The 20,433-nt window shown below is 53.6% G+C and overlaps 5 protein-coding genes across 5 annotated transcripts; 1 reads left to right on the top strand and 4 right to left on the bottom strand.

Annotated features, from left to right (window-relative positions):
• Nucleotides 1-768: 768 nt before the first annotated feature.
• M406DRAFT_247894 (uncharacterized protein) lies at nt 769-3,897 on the bottom strand (the record flags this gene model as incomplete). Its single annotated transcript, XM_040916492.1, has 4 exons — nt 769-918; nt 1,000-2,704; nt 2,772-3,709; nt 3,787-3,897. Coding segments are annotated over 4 exons (2,904 nt in total), but the record flags the coding sequence as incomplete, so codon positions are not given.
• Nucleotides 3,898-5,065: 1,168 nt separating this feature from the next.
• M406DRAFT_326570 (uncharacterized protein) lies at nt 5,066-5,940 on the bottom strand (the record flags this gene model as incomplete). The annotated part of the gene is made up of 5 exons (XM_040920104.1): nt 5,066-5,080; nt 5,125-5,145; nt 5,312-5,488; nt 5,569-5,752; nt 5,900-5,940. 5 exons carry the CDS (start codon nt 5,938-5,940, stop codon nt 5,066-5,068), a joined length of 438 nt encoding a protein of 145 aa, XP_040782134.1.
• A 1,910-nt stretch (nt 5,941-7,850) lies between these two features.
• M406DRAFT_246672 (alpha/beta-hydrolase) lies at nt 7,851-9,586 on the top strand (the record flags this gene model as incomplete). Its single annotated transcript, XM_040916418.1, has 3 exons — nt 7,851-8,513; nt 8,636-9,195; nt 9,283-9,586. 3 exons carry the CDS (start codon nt 7,851-7,853, stop codon nt 9,584-9,586), a joined length of 1,527 nt encoding a protein of 508 aa, XP_040782135.1.
• A 289-nt stretch (nt 9,587-9,875) lies between these two features.
• M406DRAFT_349579 (uncharacterized protein) lies at nt 9,876-11,437 on the bottom strand (the record flags this gene model as incomplete). The annotated part of the gene is made up of 4 exons (XM_040922478.1): nt 11,148-11,437; nt 10,153-11,024; nt 10,062-10,088; nt 9,876-9,899 (listed from the first exon to the last, which is right to left on the bottom strand). Exons 1-4 carry the CDS (start codon nt 11,281-11,283, stop codon nt 9,876-9,878), a joined length of 1,059 nt encoding a protein of 352 aa, XP_040782136.1. The 5' UTR covers nt 11,284-11,437.
• An 811-nt stretch (nt 11,438-12,248) lies between these two features.
• M406DRAFT_87973 (uncharacterized protein) lies at nt 12,249-15,627 on the bottom strand. Its single transcript, XM_040926110.1, has 3 exons — nt 14,197-15,627; nt 13,791-14,124; nt 12,249-13,601 (listed from the first exon to the last, which is right to left on the bottom strand). Exons 1-3 carry the CDS (start codon nt 14,976-14,978, stop codon nt 12,666-12,668), a joined length of 2,052 nt encoding a protein of 683 aa, XP_040782137.1. The 5' UTR covers nt 14,979-15,627; the 3' UTR covers nt 12,249-12,665.
• Between the last annotated feature and the right edge of the window lie 4,806 nt (nt 15,628-20,433).

Genomic DNA, 20,433 nt, shown 5'->3' on the forward strand with positions numbered 1-20,433 from the left:
CCACAAGAGAATAGTCTCTCGTGTTAAGTTTACAACAGGTGGTTACATAAATGCGAGACCGGTTCAAATGAGGTATGGGATCAGGCTTACCAACATCCTTTTTTGCAAGGATTTAGTTTAGCATCTAGCTCTGAAGAAGGGTACTATCAACAATGCAAGGAGAAGATGACCATCAATTTTATGAAAATCCTGACAAAATGTTTTGAAGAACAACACAGAATGAAGTATTCAACCACAGCAGTAGAGACGGATAAGGTAGAAGACAACCTATGGTCTGCATGACAAAGGGGTAAAGGTGAACTTCGCGAGTGAACATTGTGCAAGGTGAAATGTCAGCTGCTTTCAACCTCAAACAGGATCAACTCCTCTGTTCACATAGCAGAAACTTTCATCCTGAAAGAAATACCCTTTGCAAAACACAGTTCTTTAGAAATTCCTCTATTCTATCACCTATCTAGCGTACTTCCTGCTCAGATCCACGATAAGTGCCTCAGTCGGGCAAAACATACGCAACCACCTCAACAACAAATCAAGGAAACACAGACGCCTGCAAGATGCTCTCTGCTTTACCCAAGGTATAGATAGATGCATACCCCCTGCACCAATTGTATTCTATTGAGAAAAGCAGTGGCAGGTGTCAATGATGGCAACAGGAATTGCGAAACTAACAGTTTGAAAGGGTATTGATTGCTTAGCGCCAACAGCCTGATGACTGTACGCAAGAGGGAATGCGGCAGATTACTTCGGTTAGGCCTCCACTACATGTAATTACACGTAGCGCACTTCATCAAAGAGACCAGCTCTAACCTGAACGAGAGCCGCCAGCTCAAACAAGAACGACTGGAGGATGATCACATTGGTGAGAACATGTGAGACGGAGACCTTTTTCTCCTCGGGAGGCACCCTGCGCTCACTGCGCTCGGGGCTTAAAATCGTTGCCTGCGCATGCATGTCATCTCTGGCGGTACCTCCTGGTGGGCTGCTGGCTTGCCTATCGACTTGTGCTGGTGTGGGCTGGCTATCCTTGGCAGGTGGTGGCGGTGGCTTGTCTTCATTCTCCATAGAGTCGTCTCCATCATCCTGCGACGCCTCCTCGATGTTTCCGCCAAGCTGGAGTGGTGCCGTTTCCTCCTCCTTCTTCTTCTTAGTCGAAATGCCCACCTTTCTTGCCAGAATCTGCTGATCAATCGCCTGGAATGCGGCGGCCTGGCTTGCTTTGATGGGATCTTCCTCGAGCCTCTGACCGCCTGACGGAGAGAACGGCCTTGTCATGCCCGCGCCGCCCTTGGAAGGGGTATCGTACGGCAGATCCTTCGGTGGCACCGGTGGAGGCTTGTTGAGAGACGAGGGTGTGCCTATCCCATACCCTCCACTGGCGCCTGTGATGCCAAGGTTCCGGCCATGTGGACTGTTGCCACGGCTAGGCGTGCCTAGGTCATTCAGGTCCTTGAGAAGTCGCTGTGCGAAGCCCTCGAAGCCACCCGCCCTCACAGGCGAGCCACTCCTGGAAGTATGGATACTGGATGGCGCTGGTCCCGGCGTGCCCTGTCCCGAGTTGCCAAGGGGAGGTGCCTGTCTCGGTACAGGTGGGAGAGGACCAGCGTCGGCGATCTGGAAGGCTTCACGCCGTTGCTGGAGGAGGTCGCTGAACCGTGGTATTGATCCGCGGAAGGTAGTCACCTCATCAGAAAGAAGCTGGAGGATGTTGAGGAGCCGCGGAAGGTCGGCCGGGGACCAAACAGGTCTACGTCGACATTTGTTGATCTGATCGAGCTTCTTGGGGTCGTCGGAGAGGATGTCCTCAGCATTCAAGTCGAGAGGGTCGTCCTGATCACCCGTAGGGGACAGGGGAAGATACGAGTCATCGTTATCATAGATGTATTTGTCCGGTGCCCTCAGGAGCCAGCCTTCGATATTCATGAAGCCACAGACTGCTAGATCGAATAGAACCTCCGTGATGCCGAGATTTGTCTCGACCGGGTTCAGGAAGAACAGTTCAAGGTGGTCCAGTAGGGTGGTGAGCAGTGGATCGTCAGCCCGTATCGTGTGGGCGCGGACGTCTCGTGGCGCGCCTGGCAAGGAATCCGAGACTGTGGGGAATCTATGGTTGGTCGTGGAGATCTTGGGTGCGGTGAGCATCAAAGAGCAAGGGTGGCTCTCAATTCTGGCAGTTGTATCCTTGAGGATGTTCTCGTACACCTCGTCAAAGTTATCCTGGCCACCAATTCCGCCAGCAAGCGACATTAAATATTCGAGCTCCTGTTGCTGGGCACCAGCAGTGCGATGCGGGATCTCTCCATAAAGGTTTTCGGTCCGCACCAACGTCATCACTGCATACCGATGGTGCCTCTTCAGGACGGCTGACACCAGCTGAAGGGTCACATGAATAGTCTGGTGGCTAGACGATCGGAGACAAGCGAGGATCAGGTCGACGAGGGTGAAGAGAAGAGGGTCGGCAGCATCGTCGGCCTTTGAGGCCATCATTGTAGCCAGATCCATGGACTTCCGTTTTCGGGCCTTACTAACGGAGTTGGAGGTCGCTTCTGGAGTGACTGTGACCACGTCGGGTAGGCCGAGCAGGTAATGGAGGATGAGGTTGATCATGTCAGGATGATCCAGTGACTCGAGAATTTGGCGCAGATAGGTCAATACGGCCACTGAAGAACCGCCATCAATATCCGAGGATTCCAGCAGGGAAGGGTAGCTGGATTTTTCAGTGAGCATGACATTCATTACGCGTTAAAATAAAGAGGTGCTGAGTGGCAGCTTACAGTAATTGTTGCAGGAAGATGATTTGGAAATGCTCGAGCAATGTCGACTTGACCTCGACCGACTTGCAGTGATTAAGCACATCCTGCCAGAAGACCAAATGTGACAGGAACGTCTCAAGATGAGCCTGGAGTTCAGGTGATGTTGACGGCACGACCTCGAGGCTGGGAACGGGAGGCTGGTAGTCGGAAAAGGCCAAGATGGGCGGCAGGTCTTGGGGCGGATAGTCGATGACCAGCTTCCCGCTCAGCTGGCTATAGAGCGCACCAAGACCCGTAGCCATGAGCGTCGAGAGGTCGCTCTCTACGATCCACTGCTCCAGCTCCACCGAGTTGGAAGCCGCCTCGATGATGTAGAGCAGACCTGTCCTTGCAAAGTCGCCGACCTTGCCTTCATGGTGGATGTAGTCGACAAGTAGGTAGAAAAGGGGGAAGTCCTGCTTCTTCGTCCTCCCCTCAAACTTGTCACGCTCGTCCCGGCCCCGGCCGTCCCCCTGCTGTCCTGAGCCGTGCGATTTGAACCACGCTGGGAGGATGTTGGGCTCCAGGCGAATCTTGGTGGTGATGTTGAAGGCTAGCTCGACTACACGCGCCTCCGTGTCCGAACCGAGGCGTATGCTGTTGGCGCCCGTGATCTTGACAAGCAGGTTTGTCAGGCAGTAGGCGAACGCCTCGCTCTCAACAAAGGCCTCCTCTTCACTCTCCACGAGGGTTGCGAAGAACAAAACAGCCTCCTTTATGATCCATTCATTATACGACGTCGTGGCAATCTTGGCAATGGGGAGGTAGAGCTGTTTGGTGGCCGAGAACGCGATGCAAGGGTGCGGGAGGGGTCGGCGGGTTTCGTCGCTGAGGATATGTGTCAACTCCTGTAGTGATTCCTCGACTTCTTCCGCGGCCTCATCGTCTTTGGCGAGGTTGGATGAGGTGCGCCATGCATGCTTGGAGAAGACGGGAGAAGCAGTCAGTCAAAGCAGTAGTGATGGTGGGCCGGTCTACGGGAGGACGCAGTATTTACCAGCAGATGGCCATATTCCTTCTCAAAGCGGCGCAGGCGCCTCACGGGGTCTCTGGCAGCATCTCGTCGTGAGTTCTCGGCCAAGGGGGTGTTCGCTATCAGTCTCGACCACTGCGATGCATATTAGTCAGTCATGGGGGTTGCTGAAGATCTCCAGGGTTTCGGAGTCTTTTGTTTTTCTTTCAAGAGGTTAGCCTACAAAGTCCATGGCGTCTGTAGAGGCATAGCGATGCGATGCGACGGCCGGTTCAGGAAGACGACAGTGTCACGGTGGACAACGTTGTGGTTTTGGTCGTGATAATCATCTCTGGCTGGTAACAGGAAGACCAACGATACAACAGCAACAGAGGGCAGACACGCATGAATCAACGAGCTCCTATTCTGTCATGGCCTATTCTAGTTCTATGCGGTCCACGTTTCTGAAGCTCGGGCCACAGATCTGGAAGTACTGTAGTCCAATTGGCAGCAATGCTCTAGTGCTGGGACCCCTGGCCTCCCTGTAGCTTAGCGCGGTAGAGCAGTAGAGCATGAAGTGCAGGGTCCTTCAGGGCCCTCCAGGGGGGTTTCGTCTGCACGACATGGGTGCCCAGCACATCGCTTCCACCCCCGCGCAGGGCTAAGCGTCAGACGACATTCCTTCATCTTCACAACTTCAACGCTCCAGTTTTCATATCAAACAAGAGTGCACTCCTGTTAGAGCACAGCCTCGAGAGTCTTGATGCGGATCGTGCTATGCAGTAGATTGGATAACCATTATTGATACATCACAAAGAATATTTGCCCATAGTATGATCAAGTATCACATTTGTTTGTGGCGATGAAGCGCTCGATCAGTTTCCGCCCTGCTTGGTTTGACTGTGTTCGTGAAGAGGATAGTCCGCATGTCTCTTCAACAACTCAAGCCGCCGCTGCCTTTCAACTTCAAAGTGGTGCAGGTAACCTGTATCCTCCCTTCCTTCCTAAGTACCCAAGTATGCATTGCAGCTTCCCAACTAGCTGCGAATATGAGATGATGGCATGAGCCAGTCAGTATTACGAGTACTCAATCGACCTCATTTGGCAAACACTCTTCTCTCGCCAATCAAGTAATCTCATCATTCGTATCATCAACAGCAATCTCTATTATTGAATGTGCTCGAGGATCCCTTACTTCATCTCTACTCAGCTTATTACCGAGTTCTTACTCTTGAACAATATTCTACAAACCCTGTTACTTTGGCATTGCAATTGATCGTCGATCCTGCGTGTGACGAGCCCAAAATGCAGACAACTGGTATTGCTAGACAGGTGCACACTGTCGTCAAGAGGTACACATCACTCTACTTTACTCAATCTTACTCTTCCGTCTGACCAGCATTGCTGCAGAGGCGACAGATACACACACTTGGAACGCATGGTTTGTATTGGTTGTTTGGAACTGCCGGAGTCTTCTATCCGATGCCCAATTTGCAGAGAACACTGTTGGTGTAGCGTCGAGTGCTGGCGCCTGGACAGGGAATTTCACAACATTCTCTGCCGTACATACCAGGCCTTCCTCCACACGCGGACTGATATGCATCACAAGGTGGCGATACGATTTCCTGTCGATTCCATGCTGCCAGAACTCTTCTGGGTCGAGACCTCGATCACATTGGACCACGTACCGAAGGCAAATGGTGATATTGAAGTGGAATATATGAGACAAAATCCCGCCGAAAACAAGCTTATGGACACAGTACTTCAGAATGAGGAACACCCAGAGTATGATTTTCGATGGGAGTATAATCAAGACATGCAACCTACCAACGCCTGCTTGCAAAACTTGGCACGTCTGTCGGGACGCGAGGTGTCGTCTGATCTTAGAGGCCCTCTCGAGGTCGTTCGAATCTGGAGCTTCGCCCGGACGAGCGACGTGAAACTCACGTTCGGCAGTACCACGCTCAACTTGGTCGAAATAGTCGACGCCGAGGACATGGCACCCGTTGATCTGCGGCACGTCGTCAACCAAGTCATTGCCGGAAAGGGTCATGACCTGATCGACCCAGGCGCCTATATTTGAAGAACGCCGATGACTGGCAAAGGATATCTACTGCCTCTGTCAAGGGGCGTTGTCTGTCGGCTGCTGCAAGCTTACGTGCAGTCTTTCCGTTCCTTATCATTTGCGGTGTTGTACATTTTGGAGTACGGGCTGTACAAACAGTTTGCAAGACTAGGGTTCAGAGATATGGTAACACTGGACTGGATCAACCGTTCAAAGGCGCCTTTTTACACTGATGCAGCGTAGCTAGCTCATTGCTGTTGTTTTGGAAATCAATTGTCAGCTCGAAACAAAGCCGTTCTTGTTCTCATCACTGCTTGTCTCCTCATCCGATCCGGCGCGCCGGAGAGGTAGATGTTTGCAACAGCACGCCTGGTCTGCCCAGACCAGACTTGGGCACCGACGCTCCGAACGACACATGCCTGTACCCATGCGGACTCGATATCTGGGCAGTCCCTCCATTGGTCTGTGCTGGCTGGGCTGCGATGCGTTGGGAAGTGTTCAAAACTATTAGCTCGATGGCATTCTGCAGCTAAGTAAGCTGCTCGCATCATCATTGACGGGAGTGTCCGCGAGGACGGTTCAGTTCGACCAACACCCCACGAAACAACATGTGGCCGACCAGCTCCCCGCCTGCATGAAACGGCAGCGGCACGGGTGCCTGAGCTGCATGGGTGGCGTCGATAAGCTTCGCATCGCCTTGGGACAACTACTATGGTACTCCTTCGACCGACCACAAAGCTCGCCTGGGGGAAATTCCCACCAAACATGGTGAAACATGTGGTCGAGGCCACAAATGGACGGTGTGTGCTCATCCTTACTACCTACATGATGGGACTTTCTTGTCTTCCGAGACGAGTCACTAGATGCATATATGCAGATGCATGTACCAGCCTCTACACTTTATCTCACACCCGTGGTTCGTCGCCATCCCTCGTGGTGGAGGGGCACACCCGCGAGTCCGGCCCTCAGCGAGCGTGTCCGATTGGGGGGTAGCACAGGGCGGTGGAGACGAATCAAGGCCTGTCGTGGACCTCGTACAGGGGCCGTGGGCCAGTCCTGCGTGAGCCTGCCAAGCCCTTTTTGGTTACCAAGCGGTTACCTGCGTTCGTGTGTGCATTAACGCGGTAGCAGCTGGGTGGCTGGTAAGTATTGTTGTGACTCTGACTACTATGTGAGAGAGTGTGCGTGCAGTCTGCCCTGCCCTGTCCTATCCCTCGTTGGGGCTTCTTGCCCCCTGTGTCGATCAACTTTACTGACGGCTATAGTACGTTGAGTACTTACTGACAAGTGAGTATCCTAGCAGATCCACACAGCTGCTTCGAGGGTTGTATTTTTCGGGTTCTGGTCTTTCTGTCCCTCGCGGTCTCCCTCCCTCTCTCTCTCTCTCTCTCTCTCCCCCCCCCCCCTACCTCTCTCTTTCCTAGTAACTCGAGATCTTTTGTCCTAGATGAAGGCTGAAGACCAGTCAGCGCGATGCCCTCGCTGGCCACCGGATCACAATACTGCTGGCTGAGTCCAAGTACCTTGCACAATAAGTTTCCCACTCTGTGAACAATATTACACATGTCATGTGATCAAGCCTGGCCGTGTGTCTGAAACAAAGAAGAGAAAACAAACCTTGGAAAGTTCGTCCAACATGGGATTGTTCAAACGGAGGAAATCGAAGGACCTGCCTCCAACGCCGGATGGACCGCCTCCGGTTCCAATCAAGGACTCGAGGTCAGCACCAACCTCTCTGCCGCCGACCCAACAACGGCCTCGTGCATCACCGCCACCACAGTATCACGCTCCTCAAAGCTCCGGCATCACCGGTCAGGATGGGTCACGCACCACCTTTCAACCCGCTGGCTACCTGCCACCACCTCCGGGCTGGACTGCCGGGCCACCTCCTCCGGCATATCCACAGCAACCGGCGTCCCAGCAGGCGGCGCCCATAGTGGTGAATCAGCACTACTACCTGCTGCAGGGCCCTCCGTCGTCGTCGTCGACGTCGTCGTCGCTGCAGACTCCCGCCCAGGCAGGACCGGCGGGAAACGGGTGTGCCATGACGAAGCTGCTCGTCGGGTCTGCCGTCAACCTCACAAACCAGGTCATGCCTGGTGTGCTACCCTCGTTCCTGGATGAAGGCGCCGGGCAGGGCATCAGGATGCTCGGGCCCGGGTGCGCAGCGGCGGATCGCATGTGTGATCGGTTCAATAACCTCATGACGCTTATCGACCGGGATAGATACGCCGGCAACGAGAAGGACCTGTTTACCTATCAGCCGGGCTCCAGCCCAGCATCGTCATCCACTGGCGCTGGCAAGCCAAAGAGAGACCAGCAGGGCAGGAGGGAGCATGACCATCCCAAGGGCCAGACCACCGCGGTGGCGGCAAAGGTGGTCTCTGGAAGCTACTTCGCCAAGGTCGAGCTGTACGCCAATGCACGGCTGCCCATGGATCTCCCACCCCTCAAGCTGTACATCCCGACATGGCCACTGGTCTGCCTGGCCGCGCGGTACTCGGAGCGTGTCTACGAAAAGCCCCGCGGCAAGGAGAAGGACGTCCATGTCGAGTCGGATTCCCGCACCGGCACCAAGGCCATGTGTATCAAGTCGGTGCCCATGGACGATATGAACACCATCGTCTTTGCCATTCGGGGCACCGCAACGTTTGGGGACTGGACAGTGAACCTGAAGACGGAGCCTGTGTCGCCGGAAGGGTTTCTGGTTAGTCTCGAAAAATCCTCCCCTTCCCCTTTGTTGAAGAAGAAGGGGGAAAAGAAAAGAAGAAGAAGAAAAATACTCAGATCTGTCGGTTGCTAACACACACAAACTTCCCCTCTACACAGGACGACTGCGGCAACTATTGCCACGCAGGCTTTCTTTCCGTCGCCCGGCGCATGGTCGCCCCTGTTGCCGCTCGCCTCCGCCAGCTCCTCCAGGAGAACCCGACCCGGCGCTCCAGCAGCCTCCTCATCACGGGCCACTCGGCGGGCGGCGCCGTCGCGGCCCTGCTGTACGCGCACATGCATTCGACCTCCCTGGCCGCCCGGTCCGAGCTGAGTGTGCTCACGTCGGGCTTCAAGCGCGTGCACTGCGTCACTTTTGGCACGCCGCCCGTCTCGCTGCTTCCCCTGCAGAGGCCGACAGCACCCGAGTTTCGCAAGAGCCTGTTCCTGAGCTTCGTCAACGAGGGTGACCCCGTCGCCCGCGCCGACAAGGCCTATGTACGGAGCCTGCTGGAGCTCTTCGCCACACCCGTACCGGCTTTAGCTGCCAGGACGGTGGCTGCTGTGGCTGCCGAGAACAGGTCGCGGTCCGCGCCAGCTTTGCTGCTCCCTAATGGGCCCGAGCCTGACCCTAAAAAGGCCAAGTCTAGAAACTCTGTGGTGTCTACCAAGTCTGGGAGGTCTGGCAAGCAGGGTAACAAGATCGCCAAGAACAACGACCATCATAACAACAAGGCCAGCAGCAGCAGCAGCAGCAGTATCAGCAGCAGCAGCAGCAACGGGAAAGGATCACATGTGCAGGCACACAAAGGGCCGGTATGGAAAGTTCCGCCCTGTACGCTCAGCAGCGCGGGGCGGATCGTGGTCCTCCGGTCCGGAGATCCAAAGGCGAGGCTGAAGGGGAAAAAGACAGTCGAGGAGAGGCTGAACGAGGGGGTCGTGGCCCAGATGACTACGGATGAGCAGCTGCGGACGCAGATCTGGGGCGACCCGGTGTGTCATCTCATGAAGCTATATGCAGGGAGGCTGGAGATTCTGGCCGTCAATGCTGTGACGGCCAATGGCTACTGAAGTGAAACAAACCTCGGAGGACGAATGATGATGATGGCGAGAGAGAAACCAAGGGAGGGAGAGAGATACCTGGTCCAGGGGAGTTGACCACTTATGACTTTATGACTACGACTTATGACCAACCACACGCATCAGGCCGGCATGGGTGATATCTTGGCGTCTTTAACGATGTATGCAAATTGATACCAGCAAACAAGAAAACCCTTGGTTTGTGCTTGTTCATCTCTGCATAGACAAGTGAAGAAACCAAGGGTTTTCCTCCTTGTTTTTCTTATAGCATAGAATATAGTTACGAGAAGCCAATGAGAATGACCTATTGATTTCTTTGTTCGTGTCCACATGTGTGAGAATAGACATGAGCACCCTACTCGAAGGCTGATTAGATGATATGGAGAAGAAGAAGAAGAAGAAAAAACCACGAGATAATCGACTTATGTAAAGAATCCACGAGCAAGGTAAACGGTGTCACACATACCGTAACAAGTTCCCAGCTCTCACGAAGCTATTTTATTCAGCTTCTCCTCAAGCTCCAGCACCACCGGCATACGAACCCCTCCCACCCTCACCTTCTTCACATCCCTCTCATACCCCTCGGGCCCCTCCACATCGGGCCAGGGCCCCAAGGGCGTAATGGCCCTCGGGTTAATATCGTAATGACTCTTTGTATAATTCTCCTTGATGTGCGTGAAATCCGTGCTCTCCCTGAACCCAGCCACGTTCCAGTACAGGTTCTTGAGCCAGTTGTTGATCTGCGGGTAGTCGTGGCGGATCGTGCCCAGGTTGCACTTGAAGTGCTGCACGTAGACGGTGTCGAACCGCACGACGGTCACATAGGCGCGGATGTCAACCTCGGTCAGCTGCGGGCCGAGCACAAACGGCCCGCCGCGCGAGGCGATGGTCTTCTCGAGCTTGTTGAGCGCCGCGAACACGGGGGGCACGGCTCGCTCGTAGGCTTCCTGGGTCGTGGCGAAGCCGGCTTTGTACACGCCCGTGTTCAGGTCGCGCTGCATCCAGGTGGAGATCTGGTCGATCTCGGCGCGGAGGGCCGCTGGGTACAACGTGAATTCCTGCTCCTCCTCCTCCTCCTCCTCCTGGCCCAGCACCGGGTCGAAGCACGTCGGCAGGTCGCGCAGGAGCTCGGCCGACTCGTTGTTCACAATGGTGCGCGTCTTGCTGTCCCAGAGCACGGGCACCGAGTACCGCCCCTTGTACGCCGGGTCCGCCAGGAAGTACAGCTCGTGCAGGAACTTGGCGTGCAGCTCAGGGTCCGGGGTGGCACCTGGGTATTCTGCCTCGGTGGACGGGAATTGCCACCCGGGCCAGCCGTGCTCGTCACCTTTGGGGTAGGGCTTCACGACGGTGATGGGAAGGATGTCCTTGAGGCCTGGCTTTAGGTGGCGCACGAGGTTGGCGCGGTGGGCGAAGGGGCAGAAGAGGCCTTTTTGGGAAGAGTGAGTGGGAGGATGAGTGAGTGTAATTTTGAGCAAGCTGTCACTTGCATAGAATAAGAAGAGAGGAGGAGGAGGAGGAGGAGGAGAGGGAGGTTTGGGTATATGTTTACCTATATAGAGCCGGTAGCGATCCTTTTCTGGCTGGAAGGGCCCATCAGGGCTGATCTTGCCGTGCCATGACTGAGTGGTGCCGGCCAGATGCTCAGCTACCGTTGAAGGGTTTGGTTTGGGCGTGCTCGAGGTCATGATGGGTCGGCCAGTCTCTTATTGATGGGACGCGTGTAGTCGTTGTTGCATGAGCAGACATACACACACATACACAAAGTCAAAATACTAAGTACTGTAGCAAGCAGAGTCAACCGAATGGACCTTTGAAGTGAGTATAGTAGGAAGTTCGTTTCTTTTTCTCCTTGAGATTGGTGATCGGTCGTCAGGCTGTATGCATGATATAAATGATTAATAATTACTCAAGCGCTGTGATGGTTCAACGTTCGGGGTGATGCATGTTAACGGTAGTACTTGTGCGTAGTTCCGACAGGGCCGCAAATCCGTGCCGTGCCTAGCTGAAAACCAGTCGAAGCCTGCATACGCCTTTGGTTGTCCTTGAACAACATTTCTCTTGCGTAGGGGTGATTCCTTGCGAAGCTGCTTCTTTCAGACACCAGAAATTCACAGAGATGGAGGGATATTTAAGATAACACATCGAATCATAGGTCGGTATCGGCCTATGCAGACGAACAGCCGGAAAGAATTCACTATATAGGTGGAAGAAGATCAGTAGATCTCCTTGAATATAAAGAGTGACAGGTCCCAAGCCCATGATGAACTCTATTACTATCACAGGTTGAGAAAATTCATCGCTATGGAAAATACCAAGTAGCACTGCATTCCCCATCAACGCTTGAAGTGTACTTTTTTGGCAAGGCCCACTGGAATGAGTGAAAGCATGGCAAGTACAGTCGGCGGGAATGTTTCTTCTTGCTTTCTCTTTTATTTTTATGTTTCTTTGATGAGGAGGGAGGGAGGGACGCAGGGGGGTCAATTCGAAGTAGCAAGGTGAGCCGAGTATCCCTTGTGACAAGGCTACATTTCCTACAATCAAGACAACAGTGCCCGCCGTCCCGCCCTTGACTGACAGCCGCACGGGTCAAGCCATCATCATTCACACGGGGACGTACGAATACAGGTGTGACAAGTCGGTATGAAAAGTTGCGATGCAATCACCTCCAATCTCATTCTCATTCAACGCGTGCGCAGTAAATACAGAATCTTCGTGGCTGGCTCCGTCTTCCCGACGACGATGCTCACTCATATAAAAGCGAGTTTGTTTTGCCAGAGATACCCATAACAAGACGCAATCAGAGCATGCAAGACTTCCCCCTCCCTCTGTGTAACCTATGCAAAAATTGTCGTAAAAACCAAGCTCATGATATCGAACCAGCCGTCCACAGGATATGTCCATGTGCGCTTATATATATAATGCTCGAGGTAGATGGTTAACGAGAAGAAAAATAAATAGAAGATGCTCTCGACGCTATTTTCGAGAGCACGGTGTGAAGTTCGAGTGCAGTGATGCTCTTGATATATTCTTATGGTCGGGTGCAGCCAGTTCTGTATCGAATTCAGGGCTACCGCAAACCACTGAAGTCCATGTCCGGTCCAACAGGCAATCCATTGTTCATCCCAAGCGAGCCCAGTGAGGCCATGTCCGAGTTGGCCCTCTGTAGAGCCTGAAAGTCGCCAATCGTTCGTAATTGAGGATTCGGCGCCATTGCGAAACTGTTGGCCCGGGATGGCCCTTGTCTCTGAACCATACTGTTCGTGCTCATGTCCTGTCCCAGACCATGCATTGCGAAAGACATGCCCTGGTTGAAGGACTGCTGTCCAAAGTTCTGCGTCTGGTGGTTGAGGGAGAGGTTGGGCGGTTGTTCCAAAGGTGTGTGCAGGCTGTTCTGCATGTGCTGACCCATGGTTGGCATGGCAGCTATTGGTGTTTGAGGCGCATGTTGCGAGTGTGGTGTTTGTGGAGGATTTGTGGCAGGCATCTGCAGATTGTGTGACACCGGTGTGGACTGTGTCATCTGGGTCATCATCACGTCCGACATGGTGTTAAATGAGCTGTTCGGCATGCCGTGTGAAAAATCTGCCGCCGGCGACATGGGCGAGCTCACAAAAGGCGAGTTCATGTCGTTGTTTGATGAGACGCCGGCCTGCGAGCTGCTGGATTCGGGACTCGGGTACTTCTTCTCGAAGCCGTCAAGCATCGCCGGTGTTTGGGCCATGCCGGCGTTACCGAAACCGTCAAAAATGTCGACGCTGCAGGCGTTGTTGGACACGCTGTCCGGAACATTCAGGAGCATCGGGCTGACGAGCTTCGGTAGAACCTCGTGGACCTTGCTGAGCAGGAGCGGGATGAATCGATGGTCTCCGTTTCGCAGCATCGAGAGGACGTTCAACAGGGGGTTGAGCTGCTCGCGGGGTCCTGGCGAGAACGGATCACGAGATGCAGGATGCATGGCCAGAGCCTCGATCAGTGTGCATGCAACCTCGAACACCTTGGTCAACTGAGTTACGAACGTTAGCCCAGTCATGAGAATTGTGATAACGAGATCAATACACAAGGAGGGACAACATACCAATGGCGTGGCCGCCATGTCCGACCCTTGATTGGATGATGCACCCGACAGGAGGCTGTTGGTCAGGTTGGCGGCGTACTGCTGGTATACCAAAGCCTCATCACCGCCTGCGCTGACATTGCCGTTGTTCATTGTGAGTTGCCAGGTCATCGTCTTGATCCACTGCTGATTGGTCCTGATGTCGGCGAGTTGCGAGTCGCCGTAAGTCAGGAATGACGGTAGGATATCGGCGAGCTGTTTCTGCAAGCTTTGGATGTGAGCAGTAGGCCAATTGCTGCGGGTCCTGTTCCAGGTGGAGACAAAGGCATCATCAAAGGGCCGGAACAAGTTCACGAGAAGCAAAAAGCGCTCCAGCTGGCGAGCACCAGGATCCGTGGGGTCGTCATTTGCGGTGGGCATTTTGATGGTCGCCTGGAGCGTCAACGGTCTGTTGCGCTGCAAGGCATATGCTCTAGATGAGAAAAAGTCCAATTAGTGTCCATCAGAGAATACACAGTGAACAGGTCCAGCGACGGTAGCTAACCTTTCTGTGGCAAAGAAGAGCCAGTAGAGCCGTCTCCGCAAGGAAGATTCTATAGGATCCATCTGTGCGTACACCTCCTCCCTGTTCATCCCGACAATATGCATCATTGTCGCTGCCTCGCGCAGGTGGAACCAGGCCTTCTCGTGCATGTCGAGGCCATAGTAGCAGGCAAACAGGAAGTAGCTGGTGGCGAAGGTGTTGAGGGACGGCGACTCGGTGTAATCGAAACCTTTCCTCACGCGAATGGTCTCTTCCATCAACACAGTGCTGGACACGATGTTCGCGCCGGGCATGCTGTCCAGGCCATAAGGGTCACCACCGGGAATCCCCATGCCCGGTTGGATCATCATGAGGGCGCACAGCGAGGTGAGGAGACAGTAAGTGTCCAGAACTTGATCCATGTAGGGGATCTGCTGCTCCAGGCGCTGGCGGTTGAGGATAGGCATGTGCGGGTACATGTTGGCGAAGTAGAAATCCATGCACTCCCTCATCATATCGACGGTCAACAGGCCGGGCGTGGGAGCCAATGACGGGGCGACTGGCGGACCCGGAATGCCATTCAGACGGCTCTGCACCTGTGCTGACAGGCTCTGCAGTTTCTGATCCTCGCGCAGCGCGCTGATGACCTTGGCCCTGGAGCCCTTGGGGCCTTTCTTTTGAGGTACTGCATTATATGTGCAGTTGAGAGAGGCAGTGTTGCAGTTCCGACAGGGATTGATTCCGTCACACTTGACCTTGCGTCGATGGCAAGCATCGCATGCCCTCTTCACCGCGCTCGTCATCGTGTACGAATCGAGGCACGCGTTCTCCTCCTCTCGTCCAGATAATGAATGAAATGATTCTTCTTCTGTTCCTTCTTCTCTTCCAGAAAAAGACCACCGCCGAATCGTTTAAGTCGTTGCTATTGCGATATGATCAGTTCCACTGGAAAGAGGCCCTTTGAGGAAAAGATGGTTGGTCGTGTCCGCCGGGTCGTCCTGGACATGCACTGCCGCCGCAGTCTTGTCTGTGCGACCTAGGACAGTAAAAGGTTGCCTTGAGTGACCTATGTGTTCAGATGGGATGTATGATTGAGCCAAAGAGTCGACATCCACGTGCAGAAGTAATGGCTGGGGGGTTCATGCAGCCTAGAGGAGGTCGCAATTGTAATCGGGCCGTTGAAGAATAAAACCGCGGGGAAAGAAGTAACGCCCAAATCCGGGGAAATGGCTCGCTTGTCTGCACCGACACGGTCGCTCGGATAAATTCGTGAGATTATTCAAAGGAAAGGATAGGAGGCGTCGAAAGATGCCGGGGTATCAAGAGGAATTTTGGTTTTGATTTTCTGTTGTTGTTTTTCTTAAACAGCAGCTTTTTCGGAGGAGGCAAAACAAGGAGAGAATAAAAGAAAAAATGCCACTATTCTTGCAAAGGAAGAATGGCGAGACAGATGTTGAGTCGAGTTGTTGCGAGTAGGGGAGGGAAAACAGACGGCGTCGAGAAGATGTTGGGTGGGCCACCACCGGATGATGAGGAGGAGAAAAGTGGGATCTGGAGGGGGGGGAGTGTGTCTGGTGCAGATGGGGAGCCACTGAGAAGGGGGAATTCAGCCCGGGTAGGGGGTACTAAGTACAGTACGGATTAGAGGGAGTGCAGGGGGCCAGGGATAGAGAGCCAAGGGGGCAGGGCCACCTGGGGGCACTTGGCCCCAGTCCCAGCGTGTTCAGGCCTGGAGTAATGGGCCTGGAGTGCCTGGGCCGGGTAGGGTGGGCGTGCGGGCGAAGAATGCGGAGGAGACCGCCATATACCTGGATGGGGGAATAGAGCGCTAGGGCCTGGCTGGGTCTAGTCCCAGGATCCTTGGGCCCCATCCATACCCTGCTCTGTACTTTACCGCAGTACCGCCTCTCCGTACTTGGAGTCAAGTGACGGGACCACCTTCAAGGTGCGCCATCCGCATAATTTAGGCCCGGTGCTGATTGTTTTACTTTTGGCTTTGCTCGGCGCATTAATACAACTATTACTGCACCGACGACGAATTGGGTCGCACCCTAGGGTAAGGCTACGAAATTACCGCATGAAAAAAAAAGAGGGCGGAGCTTCTCACAGTCGAATGAGTGGCTCATCTACAAAATTCGCTGCGGATGACTGTGCTTGCGCTTGATCCACCGTCGATATCTCAAAAGTTGATGTTATTGTTGCTGCTGCTGCTGCTGATGAGGATGACAAAAAACTGGAGGGACCTGACAGTGTTGGCTGATTAAGAACCCCCTCAAATCGCTCACTCTCCCTCAGCCCAGCAGCCCTGAGAAGCTGGCTGTGCTTCTCAGGTATTACGAGTATTTGTATTGCCTCCATCTCGTGATCGCCCATTTGCCAGCGAGGACAGCTCGATCCATCCATGTCTTCTTCCAGGGAGGCCCCCTGCCTCGAGCGTAGAGGTAAGTAAGTCTTGTTTCTCCCAAAACACATTCCATTACCATCTTGTACGGTGGTAGAGAGAGTCCTGCTGCTAAAGATAGATGTTTCATCTTATTACTACGTATTTCATCAAGAGGGCCTCATGCTTTTTTCCCATGGGTGCTGGTTTGGTGATGATCTCCTTCTCCCCTTGGAAGGCTGGCCCTGATCTTGCAGCTGTCAATGGCCCACAGAACGATCGTAACGTTGTGTTCAGGCTTAAACCATGTACATACCGTCAGTGCCCATCATGGCAAGGTCAGGTCAGGTCAGGTCAGGCAGCACTAACAGCCCAACAGGCTGGGAACGCCTGGGCGCAGCGAACTCCGCGCGCTCTTGGTAGCGAACAGCAAGAGCTGATTTGCTAGAGGATCTACCCCGGGTACAATTGCCTGAAGAGGCATCCCCCACCCGGCCCTAATCGATTGGCGTCCAACTATGCCCCAATGGCCATTTCAGGATGGACTGTGGTGTGCGTGTTCTCCGGCTTCGATCCTCATCATCATCATCCCACACTCTTTTGTTCTTTGCCCCGTCCGCAAGTGGAATGGCATGATACAGCATGGCATTCGACATCTCTTGTTCATCTCGTGACGTGTCGTGTCCGTCTGCCTGTCAGTAGCCTTGAGGACTGGTCTCACCTATAGAACATCATGTACATTATCGTCTGTTTTTGGCCTTCTGCTTTGCGCATTACTAAGTATGTTTGATGATCAACGCGAAAAGAATTGAACCAAGCTACCCGCCTGGGCTGGATCCACTTGCGGATTATTATTTTGTCCTCCCCTTCTGCCCGTCATTCGAGTCAAGACATGGGGCCGCAAGGCACACGCCAGACCGCGACCGAGGCTGTCAGACGGCTCTCGGCTCAGTCGCCGGATTTGTACTACCAAAGTGATTTTCAGTAGTCTACCAAATACCCTGTTTCTATGGTAGAGAACAGAACTTGGGTGGCTAGCAGAAATCGCCATCCCGAGACACAAACCTTCGTCACCCATCCGTCTTGGGTCACGCGAGATTGTTCAGCGACCCCAAAAAGCCCCGCCACTTGCTATGCCTCGAAAGAATGACGATGAGTCTCGATTCCGAGCCGCGAAAGACAAAGAGCGCGATGTGCGGTCCATGTCTCGGCTACAGCGAGGAGATAATCCTCTCGGATCACGACATCATCTGAATAAAGAAAGATTTTTTTTTCCCCCTTCCCGAAATGAAAGCCTCTTTAGGGATCTTCATTTCATTTTGCCTCGAGGAACTGTGTAACACGGCACTGCCTTCCGCGCGCACCCTTCATTCACCGACAGCGGCACGGATATCCGGCGGCACTTGACTTCTTGACATGCTACCTTGTGCGAGGCCGTTCTTCATGTTGTGTCTTCGGTCAATTTGGCACGGCTTCAACACCAGCCAGCCGTTAGGAGACGATGAGCCGAATGTATGCTAAACGCTGTCGCACTCGTATCAGATCGTCCGCTATACCATTAGTAGTGCGACATGGCCGTTAGGGGGACGGGACGTAGGAAAAAAAGGCCTTCTACAGACCTTCCAAACCTTCTGTTCCGTCCCCTCGGCGCGCTAAGCAGGGCTACTACCACTTGTCCCTGGCTGGGTTTCTCCCGCTGAAGAACCATCATGTTCATCGTCAATCTAAAGTATATATGTACCCTGCCATTGCCATGTTGCAGTGCATCTGTCACGAAGTTAAAAGGCAGTGATTCCAGTTGGCAGAGTTGCTGGTACATTGCAGACTGCCGTCAATGTAACTTGGGCCAAAACAAGCCGTGATGAATGATGAAACCAAGAGCAAACATGCTTGGGCCACTGGCGTTACGGCAACCGAAGCCGATACTGTGCACATAAAAAGCAAGAGTAACCGCAAGGGCCCCACCCACTCATGCAGCGGAGGTGAGAAAGGGAAGGAACAGAAAACAAATGGCCACACAAGCACACACACAAGATTCCCACAATTTAACAATTTTCCCTCGTGGGTCAAAAACAAATCACCCTAAATCATCCTCGCACATGCAGATCATGAGACCATGAACACTGAGGGGGCGGAAGGCACAACGAATTCTCATTGCGGGAAGAACTCTCTTTGGATGGGCCAAAATACAAGCCTTGCTGCCTCCGTGGGCCGAATAGTGATAATAATAATCTTAAACGTCGGAGATGCCTCCCAAACCCGCCCAAGAGGCACTCCGGCGGCTGTACTCCAGTACCTCTCGAAACAGGCCTGAATCTGGGTCCTGGAAAGCTGTGGGGAGAAGAGAGGGAGAGGGAGAGAAGAGGTCGGTGGCCCAGAGCGGCAAAGTGCGCCCGGTGACAGTTATTTCATTCCCCATAGCAAATTCTCACGACTCATCGTTCATCTCTCTGTTCATGCACGGGCTGCGTGTCTGACATGTGCTGATCTCCTGGACTCTCTCTCGTCTCTCCCAGACCCTGCTGGACGGTTTCAAGGCATGACTTGTACTGTGCTAAAGCTTCAAACTATCGGTCTGAAACAAAATGGCTTTCTGAATCTTCAACTTCTTCCTACATAATGCGGCCAGCACTCAAGGACCCCTTCCCCACCCCAAATAGATTGGCGCTTTGAAAGGACGCGGAGCGAGCAGTAGTTCTCCTTACGTACTGAACAAATGCGCAGAGAGGGCCTAGGCACTGCCGTTGTCACCTGGGCAACTCCGACTGGTTGCACTCTCTTGTATTGTGGTAGAATAACTTAAAGAAAATAAAGACACGTAATCTCAGGACCCAAAGGGAAGACGGGCACACCGCCGCTATCGCTGTCGTTCATGTCCTCATGCTTCGCTTCCCATTCCCACGAGCAACACTCTCTTTGGGGCCGTTGCATACGCAGGATCTCATCTACCCGCCGCCCCTCTCTTCCTCCTTCCACGCGGGAGCCGGCGGCCTTAGCCGAGCAGGATTTGAAAATAGGTCCCCTCTCCCCAGGCCTTCTGGTATTTTTAGGTTCTCGAATAGAAGAGAGAGAAAAGGACGGTGTCGAACGTTCGGTCAAACGTTAGAGACCATCATGGTGCATGAACCTGAGTGAGACGGTGCTGGCCGAATGGCCTATGATACGCTTGATGGTCTCTTTTCCTGGCCCTCTCTCGCAAGGATTACAGGGGCCCATTTGCTCTCTTCCCACCTCTCCTTCTCGTCTGCCTCCTCCTTTCTCTTGAAGGAGGGTGTTTCCTAGTCAGATCCTCCGACAACACCCCCCCCCCCTTTTTTCTTCCCTTTTGCGGCTTGTCGACGAGACTTGGGGTTGTGTGAGGTTGGAGTGGTCGTTGCACACATTTGTTAACACCAGTGTAAACAACAGATCCCTCACTTAGCTCCCCTTCAGCCCATACGTCCTACAGGCTTCATCGAGCAGGACACCGCGTGCGGTCCACGGCGCGAGGTTGCCCCTACCCCCCTCCCCCTCCTTTCCAGAGTCGAACGTTGCTTATGGGCTGTCTGTCTGCCTGCCTGCCTGTCTTCCTTTGCTATTCAGAAGCGAAGGTCTCTTGCTATTGATCCAAAAAAATTGTGAAGTGATGGACTTGACACTGCGCAGGATAGGATCAATATTCTGTACCGACTGAGGGTAAAGTTTTCTCTACTAGCCAGATTAGGGCACCCATATCTCCATCCCTCCCCTCCTCACCCCCTCCCCCTTTTGCTGCTGCTGCTGACATTCTTGAACCCGAGGGGTTGATAAGACAGCCCCATCGCCAGAGGCTTGAGTGGATCATGCTCGTCACATCACCAAGTCCTCCAGGCCGAGAAGCAGCATCGGACGGAGGCCGA

This window comes from Cryphonectria parasitica (assembly GCF_011745365.1).
Source record: "Cryphonectria parasitica EP155 unplaced genomic scaffold M406scaffold_1, whole genome shotgun sequence".
NCBI classification, from domain to species: domain Eukaryota; kingdom Fungi; phylum Ascomycota; class Sordariomycetes; order Diaporthales; family Cryphonectriaceae; genus Cryphonectria; species Cryphonectria parasitica.

Bases quoted from the DNA above. Each gene is read 5' to 3' on its own strand.
- M406DRAFT_87973 (XM_040926110.1), bottom strand. From the start codon at position 14,978: ATGACGAGCGCGGTGAAGAGGGCATGCGATGCTTGCCATCGACGCAAG. The intron at 14,125-14,196 runs GTTAGCTACCGT...TTTCTCATCTAG, and splicing joins CTCTTCTTTGCCACAGAAAG to AGCATATGCCTTGCAGCGCA. The intron at 13,602-13,790 runs GTCAGCGCAGGC...TTCGTAACTCAG, and splicing joins TCACAATGAACAACGGCAAT to TTGACCAAGGTGTTCGAGGT.